This window comes from Bombina bombina, chromosome 6 (assembly GCF_027579735.1).
Source record: "Bombina bombina isolate aBomBom1 chromosome 6, aBomBom1.pri, whole genome shotgun sequence".
Lineage (NCBI taxonomy): Eukaryota > Metazoa > Chordata > Amphibia > Anura > Bombinatoridae > Bombina > Bombina bombina.
The window spans coordinates 474,660,740-474,681,695 of record NC_069504.1 but is presented as its reverse complement, the minus strand read 5'-3'; the positions used below and the strand labels follow the sequence as shown (position 1 = coordinate 474,681,695).

The following is a 20,956-nucleotide window of genomic DNA, read 5'->3' as shown; positions in this document are numbered from 1 at the left end:
CTCCTGCCTTGTACATGAGCAAGGCTCTGTTTATATTTTACCATTACTTTGACCAATTTTTCTTTTCAGTTTGAAGTGAAGTGATTGTTTCCAAGCTGCAGTCCTGTTGGCTGTTCATTTGTTAATGAACTGTTGAAGAAGTACTTATTTATAATTGAAAAAATACTATATAGTTTTATATAATGTTCCTATTGTTGCATGCAGTATTGACACATGCTACTTGTTTAGATAACAAACATAATAATGGAATGTTTTGAAGAACAGTACACTCATCAATTAATCTTTATTTTGAACAGGAGGAAGAAGAACCTTTGCTTCCTAAGCATCAGATAAACTATGTAAAAAATCTTCTGAAACATCCACTGGAAGGGTAAGTGACTTTATTCTATGATAAGGGTGATAGTATTTACCTTCTTCAGTAAGACATTGGAATTCTGTTTCCAATGATGCTCTCATTCTCATGTTTGCCAGAGATATCTTTACAGCTTTAGTATCCACCAGCTTTCTTCTTTAACTATAAATTTAATATTTAATTGATTTTTTTATAATTATTATTGTTATTATTACAGAGACCATACAGTTTCATAAGAACTCTCATTTTAAATAGGAAATGTTTATTTGCAGAGAGGAATCTTAAAGGGACAGTCAACACCAGATTTTTTGTTGTTTTAAAACATAATCCCTTAATTACCCATTACCCATTTTTGCTTAACCAACACAGTTATAATAATACACATTTTACCTCTGTAAATACCTTTTATCTAAGCCTCTGCAGACTGCCCCCTTATTTCAGTTCTTTTGAGAGACTTGCATTTTATCCAATCAGTGCTCACTCTTCGGTAAATTCACGTGCATGAGCTCAATGTTATCTATATGAAACACATGAACTAACGCCCTCTAGTGGTGAAAAACTGTCAAAATGCATTTAGATTAGAGGCGGCCTTCAAGTCTAAGAAATTAGCATAGGGACCTCCTAGGTTTAGCTTTCAACCAAGAATACCAAGAGAATAAAGCAAAATTGGTGATAAAAGTAAATTGGAAAGTTGTTTAAAATTGCATGCCTTATTTGAATCATGAAAGTTTTTTTTTTTACTTGACTGTCCCTTTAAGTATGTGTTCATGGGTTTATATTTAGCAGAGATATGTACAAATTCTAAGATTATCCTCTTTTTCTTTCATAAAGGGGGTCCATAAGTCATTATTCCTGGGAATTATACTCTTGGCCAATAGGAGGAGGCAAAGATTCACAAAACGAGAGCCCTAAAAAACCCTCCCACCTGACTGGTAAAGCAGTAGTATAGAGGTGCTGCTTCAGTTGTTCTTTTGTGAGAGTGGTCCTCATACCGATTTGAGGCCCATTTTCTGCTCAGAGAGCTACTGTTTGGACAGAGGGAAGTTTATAGAGCACTGGGTAGTGGCACAATTACACCCAGTGGGCGTTAGTCACAGGCCTGCCACAGATGTCACCGGAGCCAGTCCCTAGCCTCCTGTTGGATCATTGTTAAACTCCACATACCCAGATCCTCTGCTGTCATGCGTACAGCACTGGATTGGCTATCTACTGGAAGCAGTTTTTTCTTCAGATGGTAAATCTAGTAGTCTGGGTGCTTATTAGTAAAGTATGTATTATGTGGGCACTCGCTTAGCCTATAGGCTATTAGTAGGTACACTTAGTATTGTACATCATAGCCTGGGGACTATTGAGACACACATTTTTTTATGTAGCGTGTTTTGGTTATTTTAAACGCATTAAATAGGTTTCAGGGAAACAGTTAGTTTGGCCCTGGTCTGGATGCTATTATTTCTCCTGTGACTGAAGGTATAAGGGCTTTTCTCCCTCAGGACAAGAATTGTCTAAGGGCAAAATCAGGGCTTCTAACTATTTTTGTTCCTTTCATCATTTTTGGAACCAAACGTCCTCCTCGTCCTCTCAGAAATAAGGCTCTTCCAGATCTTCCTGGAAACCATTTTCAAGTTAGAACAAGTCTAAGTCAGTTGAAGGTGTGGCCCCCTTTCCACAATTTCATGTTAGGAGACTGATTTCACCTTTTTTATGGGATTTGGTTTTTAATCTGTTCTACATCCATGAGCTCTGAATAATATTTACCAGGGATACAGATTTGGTTTATAATCTCGGTCTCTCAGGGGAAGGTCTCCTCTGTCTCACGTTTTGAAAAATCCTGTAAATGCAAGAGTCTTTTTTATTTCTTGGTGTGTAAAGCATGGTTTTTGCTGGCCCTTTTTTAGAATTCCTTTAATTCGCCAGTTTCTTCAGGATGGTTTGGATAAGGGTTTATATGCCAGTTTTTTGAAGGGTCAAATTTTTTTTTCACTTTTGTTTTGCAAGAAGTTTGCTAAGCTTCCTTACATTCAAAATTTTGTTCCAGCTTTAGTCAAGGCCACGCCCAGCTACGAGATCAGTTTTGAAGCAGTTTCCCTTTAGCCGGTTCAAAGGGTGCTTCACAGAGTCCGTGGTAATTGCTAATACTTGGCGATTTCAAGAACTTGCTTGATCTGCTGGTGCCGGATTACACAGTTCCTGTTAACGGAGTTGACTTGTCTCAGCCTGCAGGACACAGGCTGGTAATCAGAAGGACATTTTGGATCTGCATTATCGTTTTATGCAATACACGCCTGTTTCATACCTTATATTTGTTTGAGGGTACTTCATGTGAGTGTGTTATAAATACGTTTGATCTGTAATAAAACTATTTTATTGATTTACACTTAGAGTGGTTTTGGCGCTCTGTTTTCCCCCTTTTTGTTTTACATGTTTTGTTGAGAGTTGTTACAGCACCTGATTGATTGAGAGCAGCATCATCCACCTTGAGATCCTAACAGTTTAAGGACTCATTTACAGACTTATATACACACAACAAAACTTTTTATAGTTTGTAAGTATTGTATGTATTTTTTATAAATATCCATACACTGCTGCTATATTTGTTGCATGATATCTGTTTAGGAATACTATACAGTTTTTACTTATTATATGCCAATTTGATGTTTTTGCTTTTCCCAAAATCCTTCAAGCAATAGTTTTTGTACATTAGTTAAAAAAAAAGAGGGATTTGGTTTTAAAGATATACATAATTAAACAAAAAATGTTTGTCCCACCCCCATTTCTCATGGACTCCACAGCTTGGGTATACGTTTCCAAGGAGTAATGGCTTGTGGACTCTCACCACCTTTATGAAAGAAAATATAATTTATGCTTACCTCGTAAATTCATTTCTTTCATGGTGGTGAGAGTCCATGAGATCCTCCCATTTTTTGTTATATATTTTTTTTTCTGGTGGTAGTTAAAGTGTGCACCTCTTTTTGCCTTGCTCTCTTTTTCCTGCTCTTGTCCTTTCCTATCTTTCTTCTTCTTCTTGCTTGGCTATATGTCAGACTGGTTTATCAGTGAGGTGGGAAGTATTTTACAAGCTCTTGGAGTTTTGATAATCTTTGCCTACTCCTAGTGGCCAGCAGTATAATTTCCAGGAGTAATGCCTTGTGGACTCTCACCACCATGAAATAAATTAATTTATAAATGAATTTATAAGGTAAGCATAAATAACATTTCTTATTCTAAACATTGTACATCAAAAGTTCTATGACTGGCTTTTTAACTTCAACCACATGGTATTTAGTAGGCCATGTGACTGGTTCCACAGGTGTGACAGTTATCCAATTAAGGATTTTTTTATATGTCTCTATGTTTATTAAGCCATCTTTTTATTTTTTGGGAGCTGTCCTAATTAGCCAATTAAGAATTATATTTTGTATCCCTTTCTCTTGTGTACATATATATATATATATATATATATATATATATATATATATATATATATATACAGTATATATATAGCAAGGAATCTGTGAAAGGATCACAAAGAAAAGGGCACCTCCTAGTGCAATAATGCAATGATGATATACATAAAAACAAATACTGTGTAGGAATAATACGCACAAGGGGCGCGATCCGATATACGGCGCAGGTTTTGGCACAAGTGTGGAAACCTGCGCCGCCTGTAGCTTCAGCTCGCACAGTGAGCTATCTCATATACGGCGCCAGCAGTTGCTAAAGTGCCGTAAGTCGGACAAACTAGCGATGTCCAGAAATCTGCGTAAGTACAAATTTCTGGAGTCGCCAGTGACTTACGGCACTTTAGAAACTGCCGCCGCATAAAAAAACTGACTAAAGTATAAAATCTCCCATTACTGCCATAACATGCCTCCCAAAAATAGCCGTATACCCCTCTATCCGCAATCCCCCCTCTCACTCCTAACAATAAATGTATTAACCCCTAAACTGCCGCTCCCTGACCCCGCCGCCACCTATATTAACTGTATTACCCCCTAATCTAAGCCCCCTACACAGCCGCTACCTATATTATATATATTAACCTCTAATCTGAACCCCCTACCCCGCCGCCACATATATTAACTGTATTAACCCCTAATCTAATCCCCCTACACCGCCGCCAGCTACATTAAATGTCTAACCCCCTAAACCGCCGCCAGCTATATTAAATGTCTAAACCCCTAATGTGATCCCCCTACACTGCCGCCAGCTACATTAAAATGATTACCCCCTAATGTGAGCCCCTACCCCGCCGCCACCTACATTAACTATATTACCCCTAATATGATCCCCCTACACCGCCGCCACCTATATTAAATTTATTAACCCCTAATCTAATCCCCCTACACCGCCGCCACCTATATTAAATTTATTAATCCCTAATCTAATCCCCCTACACCGCCGCCACCTATATTTAATATATTAACCTCTAATCTAATCCCCCTACCCCGCCGCCACCTATATTAAATATATTAACCACTAAACCTAAGTCTAACCCTAACACCCCCTAACTTAATTATTATTAAAATAAATCTAAATAATATTAATAATATTAACTAAATTATTCCTATTTAAATCTAAATACTTACCTATAAAATAAACCCTAAGATAGCTACAATATAATTAATAATTACATTGTAGCTATTTTAGGGTTTATATTTATTTTACAGGTAACTTGGTATTTATTTTAACTAGGTACAATAGCTATTAAATAGTTAATAACTATTTAATAGCTACCTAGTTAAAATAATTACCAAATTACCTGTAAAATAAATCGTAACCTAAGTTACAAATACACACCTACACTATCAATAAATTAATTAAATAAACTACAATTATCTAAACTAAAATATAATTAAATGCACTAAACTATATTACAAAAAAACAAACACTAAATTACAAAAAATAAAAAAAGATTACATGAATTTTAAGCTAATTACACCTAATCTAAGCCCCCTAATAAAATAACAAAGCCCCCCAAAATAAAAAAATGTCCCTACCCTAAACTAAATTACAAAAGTAATCAGCTCTATTTCCAGCCCTTAAAAGGGCCTTTTGTGGGGCATTGCCAAAAGGAATCAGCTCTTTCACCTGTAAAAAAACAAACAAGAACCACCCCCCCAATACAACCCACCACCCACACACCCCTACTCTGAAACCCACCCAATCAACCCTTAAAAAAACCTAAGTCTAAACCCCAAGTGATAATTACCTGTCCTGAAGACCGGCGGAGAAGGTCCTGTTCCAGGCGGAGAAGTCTTCTTCCAGGCAGCGACTTCTTCTTCCAGGAACCAGCCGGCGCGGAGCGGAGGAGTTGAAGACCGATGACCGCGGAGCTGAAGACCGTCCTCTCTGGAACTGAAGACCGATGATGCAGGAACTGAAGATCGGCAACGCTGGAACTGAAGACCGCGGAGCCATGGAGCGTGGAGGATCCTCTTCCTACGATCGCCGCCGTACACTGAATAGGAATTCAAGGTACGCGATTAAAAATCAGCCAATCGGATGAGAGCTACTTTAATTCTATTGGCTATTCTAATCAGCCAATAGAATTACAGTAGCTCCTATTCTATTGGCTATTCAAATCAGCCAATAGAATAAAAGTAGCTCTCATCCGATTGGCTGATTTGAATTTGAAGGCTCAAATCAGCCAATAGGAATTCAAGGGACGCCATTTTTAATCGCGTACCTTGAATTCCTATTCAGTGTACAGCGGAGATCGTATCGCTCCATGGCTCCAGTCTTCAGTTCCAGCATCGCCGATCTTCAGTTCCTGCATCGCCTGGAAGAAGACTTCTCCGCCTGGAACAGGACCTTCTCCGCCGGTCTTCAGGACAGGTAAGGACCACTTGGGGGTTAGACTTAGGGTTTTTTAAGGGGGGATAGGGTGGTATTTAGAGTAGGGGTGTGTGGGTGGTGGGTTGTAATGGGGGGTTGTTCTTTTTTTTTTACAGGTAAAAGAGCTGATTACTTTGGGGCAATGCCCCACAAAAGGCCCTTTTAAGGGCTGGTAATAGAGCTGATTACTTTTGTAATTTAGTTTAGGGTAGGGACATTTTTTTATTTTGGGGGGCTTTTTTATTTTATTATGGGGCTTAGATTAGGTGTAGTTAGCTTAAAATTCTTGTAATCTTTTTTTATATTTTGTAATTTAGTGTTTGTTTTTTTTGTAATATAGTTTAGTGTATTTAATTATATTTTAGTTTAGATAATTGTAGTTTATTTAATTAATTTATTGATAGTGTAGGTGTATTTGTAACTTAGGTTAGGATTTATTTTACAGGTAATTTGGTAATTATTTTAACTAGGTAGCTATTAAATAGTTATTAACTATTTAATAGCTATTGTACCTAGTTAAAATAAATACCAAGTTACCTGTAAAATAAATATAAACCCTAAAATAGCTACAATGTAATTATTAATTATATGTAGCTTTCTTAGGGTTTATTTTATAGGTAAATATTTAGATTTAAATAGGAATAATTTAGTTAATATTATTTAGATTTATTTTAATAATAATTACGTTAGGGGGTGTTAGGGATAGACTTAGGTTTAGTGATTAATATATTTAATATTGGTGGCGGCGGTGTAGGGGGATTAGATTAGGGGTTAATAATTTTAATATAGGTGGCGGCGGTGTAGGGGGATTAGATTAGGGGTTAATAATTTTAATATAGGTGGCGGCGGTGTAGGGGGATTAGATTAGGGGTTAATAATTTTAATATAGGTGGCGGCGGTGTAGGGGGATCATATTAGGGCTTAATCATTTTAATGTAGGTGGCGGTGGGGTAGGGGCTCACATTAGGGGGTTATCATTTTAATGTAGGTGGCGGCGGGGTAGGGGCTTACATTAGAGGGTTATCATTTTAATGTAGGTGGGGCGGGGTAGGGGGATTAGATTAGGGGTTAATAATTTTAACATAGGTGGCGGCGGTGTAGGGGGATTAGATTAGGGGTTAATAATTTTAATATAGGTGGCGGCGGTGTAGGGGGATTAGATTAGGGGTTAATAAATTTAATATAGGTGGCGGCGGTGTAGGCAGATCATATTAGGGGGTAATATAGTTAATGTAGGTGGCGGCGGGGTATGGGCTCACATTAGGGGGTTATCATTTTAATGTAGGTGGCGGCGGGGTAGGGGCTTACATTAGAGGGTTATCATTTTAATGTAGGTGGCGGCGGGGTAGGGGGATTAGATTAGGGGTTAATAATTTTAATATAGGTGGCAGCGGGGTAGGGGGCTCACATTAGGGGGTTATCATTTTAATGTAGGTGACGGTGGGGTAGGGGGATTAGATTAGGGGTTAATAATTTTAATATAGGTGGCGGCGGTGTAGGGGGATTAGATTAGGGGTTAATAAATTTTAATATAGGTGGCGGCGGTGTAGGGGGATTAGATTAGGGGTTAATAAATTTAATATAGGTGGCGTCGGTGTAGGCGGATCATATTAGGGGGTAATATAGTTAATGTAGGTGGCGGCGGGGTATGGGCTCACATTAGGGGGTTATCATTTTAATGTAGGTGGCGGCGGGGTAGGGGCTTACATTAGAGGGTTATCATTTTAATGTAGGTGGCGGCGGGGTAGGGGGATTAGATTAGGGGTTAATAATTTTAATATAGGTTGCGGCGGGGTAGGGGGCTCACATTAGGGGGTTATCATTTTAATGTAGATGGCAGCGGGGTAGGGGGATTAGATTAGGGGTTAATAATTTTAATATAGGTGGCAGCGGGGTAGGGGGCTCACATTAGGGGGTTATCATTTTAATGTAGGTGACGGTGGGGTAGGGGGATTAGATTAGGGGTTAATAATTTTAATATAGGTGGCGGCGGTGTAGGAGGATTAGATTAGGGGTTAATAATTTTAATATAGGTGGCGGCGGTGTAGGGGGATTAGATTAGGGGTTAATAAATTTAATATAGGTGGCGGCGGTGTAGGCGGATCATATTAGGGGGTAATATAGTTAATGTAGGTGGCGGCGGGGTATGGGCTCACATTAGGGGGTTATCATTTTAATGTAGGTGGCGGCAGGGTAGGGGCTTACATTAGAGGGTTATCATTTTAATGTAGGTGGCGGCGGGGTAGGGGGATTAGATTAGGGGTTAATCATTTTAATATAGGTTGCGGCGGGGTAGGGGGCTCACATTAGGGGGTTATCATTTTAATGTAGGTGGCAGCGGGGTAGGGGGATTAGATTAGGGGTTAATAATTTTAATATAGGTGGCAGCGGGGTAGGGGGCTCACATTAGGGGGTTATCATTTTAATGTAGGTGACGGTGGGGTAGGGGGATTAGATTAGGGGTTAATAATTTTAATATAGGTGACGGCGGGGTAGGGGGCTCACATTAGGGGGTTATCATTTTAATGTAGGTGACGGCGGGGTAGGGGGATTAGATTAGGGGTTAATAATTTTAATATAGCTGTCGGTGAGGTAAGGGGCTCACATTAGGGGGTAATGTAGTTAAAATAGGTGGCGGCGGGGTAGGGGGCTCACATTAGGGGGTAATAATTTTAATATAGGTGGCGGCGGTGTAGGGGGATCACATTAGGGGGTTAGACATTTAATGTAGCTGGCGGCGGGGTCCGGGAGTGGCGGTTTAGGGGTTAAACACTTTATTAGGGATTGCGGCGGGGGATTGCGGTTGACAGGTAGATAGACATTGCGCATGCGTTAGGTTTTATTTTGCAGGCAGTTAAGGGAGTTACGGGGCTCCAATACTCAGCGTAAGGCTTACTACGCCTGCAATTTGTGGCGAGGTGAAAATGGTGTATATTGGATACCAAACTGCGTGGGTTTGGTATACCTGTCTATGGGCCAAAAAACTACGGCCGAAGGCAGAAATATACGAGCGTAACTTCTATGTTACGCCGTATATGTGATACCAAACCCGCGCAAAATTTGGCGTCGCCGGCTTTTGCGGGCGACGCTGCATATCGGATCGGGCCCAAGGAGGGCAGCACCAAATGTGCTAATTTTTGCGAGCTGGGGACTCACAGTGGCTGAGCAACACTGATCCGGACACCGGAAAACAGGATACAGGAGAATCCAAGTGGCCCGAAAGGACGAGTCAGGCTCAGGCTTCCATATATATTGACATATATTTATTAAAAGCAAATATAAAAACAAAGGGTATTATGTTCACCCACCTTGACGTGGTACCTGGGCTTATCCTTTTGGCCAGATGCAGTAACTATCTTTTCCATTTTTGCTTTTAATCTTAGCTGAGAGCTTGTAAGTGAGTGCTGGACATTCTCTGTGTGTTTCATATATATATATATATATATATATATATAAAGTAGCTCTGTAGATGGAGGGCACTCACAGGACTTATATAAAATGTAATCTTTATTTACAACATCAGTCTCACATCAAAGAATGTCGACGTTTCGGCCCATCTAGTGCCCTCCATCTACTTTATATTTCAATTTGAGGACTGCACCCAGGCGTTTGCTACAAACATGTGGAAGGAGTGCTAGGCCACCGGCTATATAGTATAGATATACTGTATATATATATATATATATATATATATATACTGTATATATATACAAAAACCTGCTGTGACACCTAGATGTCCAACTCTAGGGGGCGCTATAGTAAAGACAATATATTAAGAAAACTCCTAGCTCAATAATTACAGTGAACCACAGTTATATGACTAGTGTAGTGGAATAGCTATTCTACAGGGAGTGCAGAATTATTAGGCAAATTAGTATTTTGACCACATCATCCTCTTTATGCATGTTGTCTTACTCCAAGCTGTATAGGCTCGAAAGCCTACTACCAATTAAGCATATTAGGTGATGTGCATCTCTGTAATGAGAAGGGGTGTGATCTAATGACATCAACACCCTATATCAGGTGTGCATAATTATTAGGCAACTTCCTTTCCTTTGGCAAAATGGGTCAAAAGAAGGACTTGACAGGCTCAGAAAAGTCAAAAATAGTGAGATATCTTGCAGAGGGATGCAGCACTCTTAAAATTGCAAAGCTTCTGAAGCGTGATCATCGAACAATCAAGCGTTTCATTCAAAATAGTCAACAGGGTCGCAAGAAGCGTGTGGAAAAACCAAGGCGCAAAATAACTGCCCATGAACTGAGAAAAGTCAAGCGTGCAGCTGCCAAGATGCCACTTGCCACCAGTTTGGCCATATTTCAGAGCTGCAACATCACTGGAGTGCCCAAAAGCACAAGGTGTGCAATACTCAGAGACATGGCCAAGGTAAGAAAGGCTGAAAGACGACCACCACTGAACAAGACACACAAGCTGAAACGTCAAGACTGGGCCAAGAAATATCTCAAGACTGATTTTTCTAAGGTTTTATGCACTGATGAAATGAGAGTGAGTCTTGATGGGCCAGATGGATGGGCCCGTGGCTGGATTGGTAAAGGGCAGAGAGCTCCAGTCCGACTCAGACGCCAGCAAGGTGGAGGTGGAGTACTGGTTTGGGCTGGTATTATCAAAGATGAGCTTGTGGGGCCTTTTCGGGTTGAGGATGGAGTCAAGCTCAACTCCCAGTCCTACTGCCAGTTTCTGGAAGACACCTTCTTCAAGCAGTGGTACAGGAAGAAGTCTGCATCCTTCAAGAAAAACATGATTTTCATGCAGGACAATGCTCCATCACACGCGTCCAAGTACTCCACAGCGTGGCTGGCAAGAAAGGGTATAAAAGAAGAAAATCTAATGACATGGCCTCCTTGTTCACCTGATCTGAACCCCATTGAGAACCTGTGGTCCATCATCAAATGTGAGATTTACAAGGAGGGAAAACAGTACATCTCTCTGAACAGTGTCTGGGAGGCTGTGGTTGCTGCTGCACGCAATGTTGATGGTGAACAGATCAAAACACTGACAGAATCCATGGATGGCAGGCTTTTGAGTGTCCTTGCAAAGAAAGGTGGCTATATTGGTCACTGATTTGTTTTTGTTTTGTTTTTGAATGTCAGAAATGTATATTTGTGAATGTTGAGATGTTATATTGGTTTCACTGGTAAAAATAAATAATTTAAATGGGTATATATTTGTTTTTTGTTAAGTTGCCTAATAATTATGCACAGTAATAGTCACCTGCACACACAGATATCCCCCTAAAATAGCTATAACTAAAAACAAACTAAAAACTACTTCCAAAACTATTCAGCTTTGATATTAATGAGTTTTTTGGGTTCATTGAGAACATGGTTGTTGTTCAATAATAAAATTAATCCTCAAAAATACAACTTGCCTAATAATTCTGCACTCCCTGTATATATATATATACACAGACTTGAAAACTGAGCAACAAATTGTGCACAATAAAAATGTACAATAAGGTTAATATCACAAGTCCAGATATTGCAGGTAATCCAAATTCTGCGGGTAGTCCCAAATAATAATTAATTTGAAATGGTGTTGCCAAATCTTGCAGGCTTGATGGATGACGGCAGCTCCTCTCATATATAATGACAACAGAAGGAATCTGTGAAAGGATCACAAAGAAAAGGGCGCCTCCTAGTGCAATAATGCGATGATTATATACATAGAAACAAATCCTGTGTAGGAATAATACTCACAAGAAGAGCAGCACCAAATGTGCTAATTGTTGTGAGCTGGGGACTCACAGTGGCCCAGCAACACTGATCCGGACACCGGATAGCAGGATACAGGAGAATCCAAGTGGCCAAAAGGATGAGTCAGGCTCAGGCTTCCATATATATATACATATATTTATTAAAAGCAAATATAAAAACAAAGGGTATTATGTTCACCCCAAATACATAAAAACGTATAGTGTTAACAGATTGCTACGCGTTTCTCAGCTAGTCTAGCTGTTTCCTCAGGCATCTGTTGACAATATGGAAGCACTGACCTTTATATCTGAAACAGGAGCCCTTGAGCGCCTCCCTACACCTGGTTCCACAGGTGTGACCAATTAACATAAAGATCCTTCTAACTCTATGAGGGATATTTATCAAGCCGTCAAAAGCAAATACACTGGAATTCTGCAGCGTAATTGTGGCGAGCCTGATTCCTATTATTTATCAAAGTTGAAATTTGTGACGTAACATACAATCCGCTGGTCTCAGTCCGACACAGATCAATGCTTGCGTCACTACAGATGTTCCGAATGCAAATTTGGCACTATCTGATTACTTTTGCTAGTTAACATATATCTACCAGGTACGCTCGCCACTATTCCGGCCCAGTGTACCTGATTTTCAATCCGCCACCCTAGAGGCGGCGGATGCCATAGGAATCAATGGGAGTCTGAAAGCTGCGAAAGCTCATGTTTGCTGCTGCCCGAATAAAGAATAAAGAGAATAAAGTTACGTTTACACCTAACCCCCGAGTCTAAACACCCCTAATCTTCCGCCCCCAACATCGCCGCCACCTACATAATGTTATTAACCCTTAATCTGCCGCCCCCAACATCGCCGCCACCTACATAATGTTTTTAACCCCTAATCTGCTGCCCCCCCACCGCCACCGCTGCCACCTACATTATGTTATTAACCCCTAATCTGCTGCCCCCAACATCGCCGCCACCTACATAATGTTATTAACCCCTAATCTGCCGCCCCGACACCGCCACCTACATTATGCTATTAACCCCTAATCTGCCGCTAACTTTATATTAAATATTAAATCATCCCTATCTTATAATAAATTTAAATTTACCGTTAGATTTAAATTAAACTATATTAAACTAATAATTAATCTACCCTATTATCCTACAATTACATTAAACTAAATTAAACTAATAATTAATCTACCCTAACTGTTATACTAAAATTACATTAAACTACAAATTAAATTAAATATATTATATATTTAAAAACCTAACCCTACTCAAATAATTTTAATCTACTATTACAAATTACAAAGTTACCAAAAACTAACAACTAAGTTACAAAAAATAACAAACACTAAGTTACAAAAAAAAACATAATTTATGTAAGAACTTACCTGATAAATTCATTTACGTCACTAGCTCAAGAGTCCATGAGCTAGTGACGTATTGGATATACAATCCTACCAGGAGGGGCAAAGTTTCCCAAACCTCAAAATGCCTATAAATACACCCCTCACCACACCCACAATTCAGTTTAACGAATACCCAAGTAGTGGGGTAACAAAGAAAGGAGTATAAAGCATCAGCAAAGGAATCTGGAAATAATTGTGCTTTATACAAAAAAATCATAACCACCATAAGAAAAGGGTGGGCCTCATGGACTCTTGCCAATATGAAAGAATTATCTATTTTGCTTTGTTCTTTTGAAATTCTTTATTGCAAGGCATACCTAGGTAGGCTCAAAGTGACTTATGGGATATCAAATACCCAAGATGTGGAACTCCACGCAAGAGTCACTAGAGAGGGAGGGATAAAAATAAACAACAGCCATATGCTGAAAAATTAATCCACAACCCAAAATATAAGTTATTCTCATGAAGAAAAGAAAAACTTAAAACATCAGCAGAAGAATCAAACTGAAACAGCTGCCTGAAGAACTTTTCTACCAAAAACTGCTTCTGAAGAAGCAAATACATCAAAACGGTAGAATTTAGTAAATGTATGCAAAGAGGACCAAGTTTCCGCTTTGCAAATCTGATCAACTGAAGCTTCATTCTTAAAAGCCCACAAAGTGGAGACTGATCTAGTAGAATGAGGTGTAATTCTCTGAGGCGTGGCCTGACCCGACTCTAAATAAGCTTGATGAATCAAAAGCTTTAACCAAGAGGCCACGAAAATAGCAGAAGCCTTCTGACCTTTCCTAGAACCAGAGAATATAACAAATAGACTAGAAGTCTTTCTGAAATCTTTAGTAGCTTCAACATAATATTTCAAAGCTCTCACCACATCCAAAGAATGTAAGGATCTTTCCAAAGAATTCTTAGGATTAGGACACAAGGAAGGGACAACAATTTCTCTACTAATGTTGTTAGAATTCACAACCTTAGGTAAGAACTTAAATGAAGTCCGCAAAACCGCCTTATCCTGATGAAAAATCAGAAAATGAGATTCACAAGAAAGAGCAGAAAGCTCAGAAACTCTTCTAGCAGAAGAGATGGCCAAAAGGAACAACACTTTCCAAGGAAGTAGTTTAGTGTCCAAAGAGTGCATAGGCTCAAATGGAGGAGCCTGTAACGCCCTCAAAACCAAATTAAGACTCCAAGGAGGAGAAATTGATTTAATGACAGGCTTTAATATGAACTAAAGCCTGAACAAAACAGTGAATATCAGGAAGAGTAGCAATCTTTCTGTGAAATAAAACAGATATATTATTTATGAGCCTCATAAATAATAATAATCTGATAACTTTTCATAAACCTCTTTGATGCAATGCTTGAAGTGATCATGGTCTCATTTACTTGACTAGTCTACAGTATCTGTCTGGAAAGCTGGCTCTGTCTTGCCCCTCTCACACTGAGCAAGCCTCTGTCATAGCCTGTACCACATGCACTCTCCCTCTCAATAGCAGGTACAACCCCTCATTACTTCTCACTGTTACACCAGCCCAGCTACTGCCAAACGCAGGACCCCTGTCAGTGCTGGTTCAAATGCTCACAAACCTTACTGGCACACTGAGACCTTCTTACAAGCCTACAAACATCCTGTTTTTATAGTTTACCCAGTCCAAGCAACAGAAAACCCATTTCCTTTTATTCCTATTTAGGCTTTAAAAGGGAGGCACTTTTAACTAATTGGGAAGAGTCTGGGAGAGGGCTTCAATTCCTTGCCCCACTTTACTTTATTTACCACTCCATATAAAAATCACTGTTAGGTAGAAAAGTGTGTTTGTAAACTAAGTTGCTGAAATAATTAATAATGGTGAAGCATTCAAGTGATATTGCTTTGACTTAATCTAATCATATGCAAGTCTGTACACAACAAATTATCAGGGATATCTAACTAGCAGAGAACATGTTTGTTGTTATTTAGGGATGGTCTGGACACACAAAGCAGATGGAAGATTTACAAATGGGATCCGTACTTCAAGTTCCCTACCAGGATGATTGTAACTTCTGTGCTATGTCTGATCTGTTTATACAATGTAAGATACAAGTTGTGGAATGTGGATATGAAACCAGTTACAAGTTAATTTACATGCTCATCGTACTGCAACTAATGTTTAGCGCATGCCTTCCATATTGTATGTTCAGAAACTTTATGACACTCAATTACAGCCAGTTGAACTTTTTATAGTAAAGCTTATGGTGGCTCAGAATGGCCACACTGATGAAGCTGGCATTTCTCAAAAGAAACAAATTAATGTTTCAAATGTTAGCATTAGAAACTCTTAATGACTAATGTATATTAAAGAAACAATTCAATCTTAATTTAACCTGCTTTAAAATGTTGTGACTTTTTAATATATGTAAAAAAGTTTGTGATACTCCATGCTAAAATATTTACAATTACAAGATAAACTGCCTATTTGAACTGCAATGGAACACTCCAAGGCCTAGAACCTATTGCAGTTTTAAACTTTACTATCTGGTAGTAACGATTTGAGGAATGTTTACATTGCTACTATCGTACAGGAAAGATTACAACTGCAATACAATCCTGACATAAATATGGTGTGACAGCAATACTCAATATTTATATAGACTGTTTATTATAAATTCTGTGCAAGGACAGCTTTAATAGTCACATACATGTTTACTCATTATACACTCTAATTGGTAAATATCACAATTCTGTACCTAGTGAAACTAACAGTTTTCATGTTCAGTTTGTTTTAGTGGACTTAAATGTCTCCCCGAAAGCTGTACGAGGACTGAACAAGTGGATTATGGGAGCAGTTAATCTTGCTCATGCTAACCAGACAAAAAGAATCCTGTTCTTGTTGAAAGGTCAACTGATCTACACTATAATTCTTAGCGTAATGCACTGGTTTTCAAACCTGTCCTCAGGCCTCCCCAACAGGACAGGTTTTCAGGATTACCTCGAATGAGAGCAGGTAAAATAACCAGGTTACTAATCAGCTGATTATTTCACCTGTGCTCCAGTTCAGATATCCACAAAATGTGGCCTGTTAGAGAGGCCTGAGAACAGGTTTGAAAACCAGTGGCGTAATGTAAATGTAAAATACTTATTTTAATTGTTTTTTTTTCTCTTGTTATTTATTGCAGAGAGCTGGTTTTATTCAACATTCCCTTCCATCTTTACCAGTGTTATTTATATATTGCTCCTTTTATCCTGCTACAGGTAGGTTACTACTGCCATGGAGGAGATTCACTAAACTCCTGATTTTTTGGGGGTTTTACAAATTCAGTTTAAAACCCCTCCTACAATTTCTGTAATGTTTCTCCATGTTACTAGGAAACAAATGAAGGAGCTTTATAAAGGTACTTCTGAATTCACCTGTTCAAATCGTCCACCAGTGGTCTTGGTAAGAAACTGATTTATTCTTTTCTGACATTAATTTTATTTATTTTCAAATGTATTCATTTTAGAACAAAATACAAACAACGAGTTATGTCTATAAACAAACATTTTTAAAGAACAGGAAAACTCAGCAACTCACAATATATAACAGTCCTTCACTAGTATAAATGAGGTCTTGTTGGACCTCTCAGAAGAGAGTTATGAAATAAAAAGCATTTGCATAATAATACCTCTAATTTACAATACAAATCGGTTATGTATTAAACATTAAAAAAGGAAAAAGTAGCACAGAATAACTATATATAACCAAATTTGCTATTGCTAATATTGTCTGTGTGACTATATATATATATATATATATATATATACTGTACAGTATATATATATATATATATATATATATATATATATATATATATATATATATATAATGTGCAAAAATATGCCACAATGCTCACTGAATAAATATTTGTATGAAGTATAAGTCCCGGCGAGTGCTTTCTATTTTTGCACATATGTTTATTTCTTGAATGCACCCCAGGGTGGCTGAGGACAGAAAAGTGTGTGCAGGGCTCTATGGACATCAGTGGTGTATTTAGGATTAGTGCTGCCCTAGGCACTGAAAATTCTGCTGCCCCCCCACCCCCCCCTCCCCACACAGGTTTTAGGCTGTTTTTTTGCCCATAATAACACACTTGCATACACCCAGGTCATATAAATATATATACACAGTATATATATATATATTTATGTTTCCCATAACCTGTAGAGACAGTAGGCATGAAATGCACTATAACGTTTATATTGCAATAATAAAATATTATGAATTGATAACAAAGACTGAATATTTCAGTTTCAGCAAATAGTGTGCCTTTGCTAACACACACCTTATAGCAGTTCAACATCACTCACTTGAAAAAAGCCCCAAGACAGTGCCCCACTGATGCCTATGTCATTACAGTCTAACAATACCATAATTACATTACTGATGCACCCTTACAACACTTCATAATTACACACATGTCACATGTGTGTGTGTGTGTATATATATATTTATATATATATATATATAGCACAAACCCAAGGTGATCGCACTGACAAATTTCAATAAAATAAACATTATTGAAGGAGGTACTACTTCCAATGTACACTCTATGAATAACTATGAATAAGGTTCTTATAATGCTGGCAACAGCTGCTTTTTAATTTTATATTACTTTCATAAAATTCCTAAGTTGACTTACTATATAAAATTAAGCTTTTTAATTATTTGGCCACCTTTCTTTTCTGCCCTGATTTTATAAATGTATATTTGCTTTTAGTCTCACTTTTAGTGAGCAGCTGTGACTTCAGTTAGGAACAAAGTAATTCGATGAAGCTGGGTCATTAACTAAATATTTCTCTTTTTTCATGCTCTTTTTCTTTTTGATGTTGTGGCAGTGCAAATATTTTTTGTTTTGTTTTTTCCAATGTTGCACTTCTTGTTTGCAATTTCAGAGCTAAGAGTCACTCGTTGCACTTGCTTGCAATTTCAGAGCTATCATGGTAGTAGTAGTAGTGAGAGACTGAGAGTCTGACCGTCAGACTCTCAGTCTCTCACTACTACTACTTCCATGATAGCTCTGAAATTGCAAGCAAGTGCAACGAGTGACTCTTAGCTCTGTAATTGCAAACAAGTGCAACAAGTGGTTGTTGCCCAGCTGAGCCGCTCCAGTCCTCACTTGTTCCGCCGCTCCACTGATCACAGTGTGTGCGTGTGGGTCTCCTCTCCACCCGATCTCATCACTCGACAGTCGACTCCAACACCGTTGCCGCCTGGCCTAGGAGATCACGTCCGCATATGCGTGACTCCCTCAAGCCATGTGCGGCACCGGCATGCAATACAGTCAGAAGTTAGCAGCGCTGGTTGAAAACGTCAGTTACTTGGACGAAAAGGCAGTCATGTGACCGCTCGGCGGTAATCCGCCAGTTTCAAATTATTATTATTTTTTTTTTTAAAGCAAGCAGCCATAACCATATTCAAGTGTGCAGTGCAAAGTGCTGCCCCCCAAAAAGAGACGCCCTAGGCACCGGCCTTGTTGGCCTATCCATAAATACGCCCCTGCTGGACATTGTTTATATATATATATATATATATATATATATATATATATATATATATACTGTATATATTCAGTGTCATCTGGTATATAAATATATGATCATAAAGGAATATCATAACTAATAGAATATAACACTAACTGGCATGAGGAATAAAATATCCTTACAGAGTAAATTGACTTATTTTTGAGTTTGGAGAGCGAGGGCTCAATACCATTTACATTAAAAATAAAGAACAGTGAATGCTGACACTTTTCAAGTAATTTCAATATTATATCAAATTATAAGCATTTTAATAACTTATATGAAGTATTCCAAAACATGACTTACTGGCCTCTGAAATAGTAATAACAAAATCATACACAAACATACATAAAAAAGACCTAAAATTGTCCCATATACTACACATTGACAATGACAAACAAAGAATCAGAACTGCACATGTCTTATTAAAGGACCAGTAAATACAGTAGCTTTGCATAATCAACAAATGCATGATAAAAATACAATGTAATAGCACTTAGGGGTAGATTTATTAAGTGTAGCGGATCATGTCCGCCCAACATCGCTAAATGCTGACAGCATACACTATCGGCATTTAACACTGCACAAGCATTTCTGGTGAAATGCTTGTGCAATGCCGGCCCAATCGGCAGCTAGCAGGGGGTGTCAATCATCCCGATTGTATCCAATTGGGATGATTGCTGTTCGCCACCTCAGAGGTGGCAGACGAGTTAAGGAGCAGCGGTCTTAAGACCCCAGTTTCTTAATTCAAGTTTCCAGTGAGCCGGAAGCTACGGGGGTAGATTGCAGCATCTGATGCTTGTTAAATCTAACCCCAAGTCTGCACCTCAAATGAGTAGTAGATTTTTTTACCGACAAATTTCAAAGTTATATCTATTTCCACTCCACCTGCATCATGTGACATCCATCAGCCAATAACAAATGCATATACGTATATTCTGTGAATTCTTGCACATGCTCAGTAGGAGCTGGTGAATCAAAAAATGTAAATATAAAAAGACACTTTTTGCACATTTTGTTAATGGGAGTAAATTGAAAATTTGTTTAAAATTGCATGCTCTATCTGAATAATGAAAGTTTAATTTTGACTTAAGTGTCCCTTTTAAGGATTCAAACTCGTATATGTTAAAACAACAAAGGAAAGTCTGCTTTCAAAAATAAATATCTTAATCAACTTCACATTTCAAATTCTTGCACTGCTACATATGCGCAGAATGCAGAACACTGACCTTTAGCAACCATGCCAGCCAGAGGTTAAATGTGACTGAAGAAACATCTAAATGCCGATCTTAACACACAAATCAATGGTGGTTTAAGATACAAGAGATATAAACCTGAAGATAAAAGATTAAATAAATAGGAATATACTGTCAAGTACACAAGAGCACAAGTTGTAATATGATTTATTTGTCTTGATCTTTCAGGCTGCTTGTATACGATATACAGGAAATCAAATTGCGTATTTACTTTGGGGTAGGTTGAATGGGCAGTTGGTGTAAGTATTGTCTGCTGCATGACCAACCATGGTAGCACAATAAAAAATAAAACTGTATACATTTTCTGTTTAAAGATTTTTCATGTATTAAGAACAAAACAAAAAAGCATATTTAATGCTATTATTAAATTATACTTCGTTTATTTTAATTAAATATAATTATAAATAGGTTTACTAATATTCTAAAAACAATGCTTATGGAGCACCCTGTTGCTTTCACAATACACATACACAATACACAAACAAACAACCATAGTAAGACACAAAAGGCAAAATGTTTTTTTTTTTTTTTTAAATCCAGGGTTAATTTTGCTGCCTATTTCAATGCATGTGATGATGTTAGTGACAGCCTGGTAATTCTATGTCAGGAAGTTATACCTGTGTCTTCAGTGTAGAGGCCCTGACCATCTAATAAGCATTATCTTAAACCTTCATTATATATGTACCAATGTTATCTCTCTATACTGGGTATTATCCATCTCTCAAACCATCCTCTTCTTAACACCATTACCAACTATCGCACCACCTAAATAACTCCTAACCAGGACATTCCCCCAAATAAATCATAACTGCAGTGACTGCAACCCGTACAATTATCATGTTATCTACTGGAAC

General features: G+C 38.2%; 1 protein-coding gene across 1 annotated transcript in view; it reads left to right on the top strand.

The window, feature by feature from the left end:
• Positions 1 to 20,956, top strand: part of LOC128664476 (stimulated by retinoic acid gene 6 protein-like) — a 130,182-nt gene that overhangs the window by 34,388 nt on the left and 74,838 nt on the right. Inside the window, exons 8-13 of the mRNA XM_053719301.1 lie at positions 297 to 370; positions 15,271 to 15,382; positions 16,067 to 16,187; positions 16,467 to 16,542; positions 16,657 to 16,726; positions 20,271 to 20,319. Coding sequence (XP_053575276.1) covers positions 297 to 370; positions 15,271 to 15,382; positions 16,067 to 16,187; positions 16,467 to 16,542; positions 16,657 to 16,726; positions 20,271 to 20,319 — 502 coding nt within the window. The remainder of the gene's footprint in view (positions 1 to 296; positions 371 to 15,270; positions 15,383 to 16,066; positions 16,188 to 16,466; positions 16,543 to 16,656; positions 16,727 to 20,270; positions 20,320 to 20,956) is intronic.